Here is a 1,105-nt window from a genome sequence, read left to right on the forward strand (position 1 = left end):
TTGTCATATTGTATTCAACTGTTGTGATTTGTTTTCAGGGTATTCGAAGTATTCTTACAGTAGAAAGTGAGGAAGAGGAATCACTTCTTGCAAACGTCGATGAGGAGTCTATTACCAATCCGGATGTGCGCAGTTGGATGAATCAACTGAAGGTCGATCCAAAAAGCATTTGTTTTGAGCATATTCGTGCTCTTGATATCGATGCGAGGGGAGCTGCTTCCGATAAGAAGGCAGAAGAGAAGGAGAAGAAAAAGAATCGAGAAGAAAAAGAAGAAGAAGATGATGAAGAAGAAGTAGAAGAAGAAGAAGAAGAAGAAGAAGGAGGAGAACAACATGGAAGAAAAAAACAAATAAAAAAGGGAAAAAAAGGTGAAGAAAAAGGTTCTGAAAGGAGGTTGATGGAGGCGATTAAGGCCTCTGAATTGAGGATCATAGATTCTGTGAAGCAGATAATGAGGAAAGCAGGATTTCCGGTGGATGAAGAACCTTTTGAGAATGTGTATTCTCCACATTCACAAATACATTCTTCAAAGGGTGGTGAGGATGTGCATACTCCCTGTTCACAGAGACAGGGAGAAGGGGATGAAGATGTGGGTAGTAGAAGCTCATCAACGAGTCATTACTACGCCGGCAAGGATATGCCTTATCATTTTAAAGCTCGTGCTGAGGCTGTGCGTAGTGAAGAAAGTGATGACGAGGGCGATGCAGTGTCTAATACTCCTCCCAGAGCCCTAGAAGGGGGGGTTGCAAGTCCAAAGGTTCTTGAGGAAAATGTACAAGGAGAAAATGATGAAGGGATGGCTGGAAACCCTATGGAAGTGGACTTTGCTACCCAAGGCATCGAGTCAGCTGCTGCCCACGTCCCCGAGGACCCTAATGCCCAAACCACCGAGGACATTGCTGCCCACGTCTCCGAGGACCATACTGCCCACACCCCCGAGGACCCTACTGCCCAAACCACTGAGGATCCTGCTGCATTTGCCCCCAAGGAACCCGAGGACCCTGATAACACTGTCCCTGAGGACAAGGTACCGGAGAATCCTGATAACATTGTCCCTGAGGACAAGGTACCCGAGAATCGTGCGGCATTTGTCCCCGAGGACCC

General features: G+C 46.8%; 1 protein-coding gene across 1 annotated transcript in view; it reads left to right on the top strand.

Moving 5' to 3' along the window:
- LOC109117041 (uncharacterized protein At3g43530-like) overlaps window positions 1-1,105 on the top strand; it is a 2,098-nt gene that overhangs the window by 622 nt on the left and 371 nt on the right. Inside the window, exons 2-3 of the mRNA XM_019203509.1 lie at window positions 39-230; window positions 450-1,067. Of these exons, the coding sequence (XP_019059054.1) occupies window positions 39-230; window positions 450-1,067 (810 nt within the window). The remainder of the gene's footprint in view (window positions 1-38; window positions 231-449; window positions 1,068-1,105) is intronic.

The sequence above is a fragment of the Tarenaya hassleriana genome, unplaced genomic scaffold (genome assembly GCF_000463585.1).
Source record: "Tarenaya hassleriana unplaced genomic scaffold, ASM46358v1 Cleome36, whole genome shotgun sequence".
NCBI classification, from domain to species: Eukaryota; Viridiplantae; Streptophyta; class Magnoliopsida; order Brassicales; family Cleomaceae; genus Tarenaya; species Tarenaya hassleriana.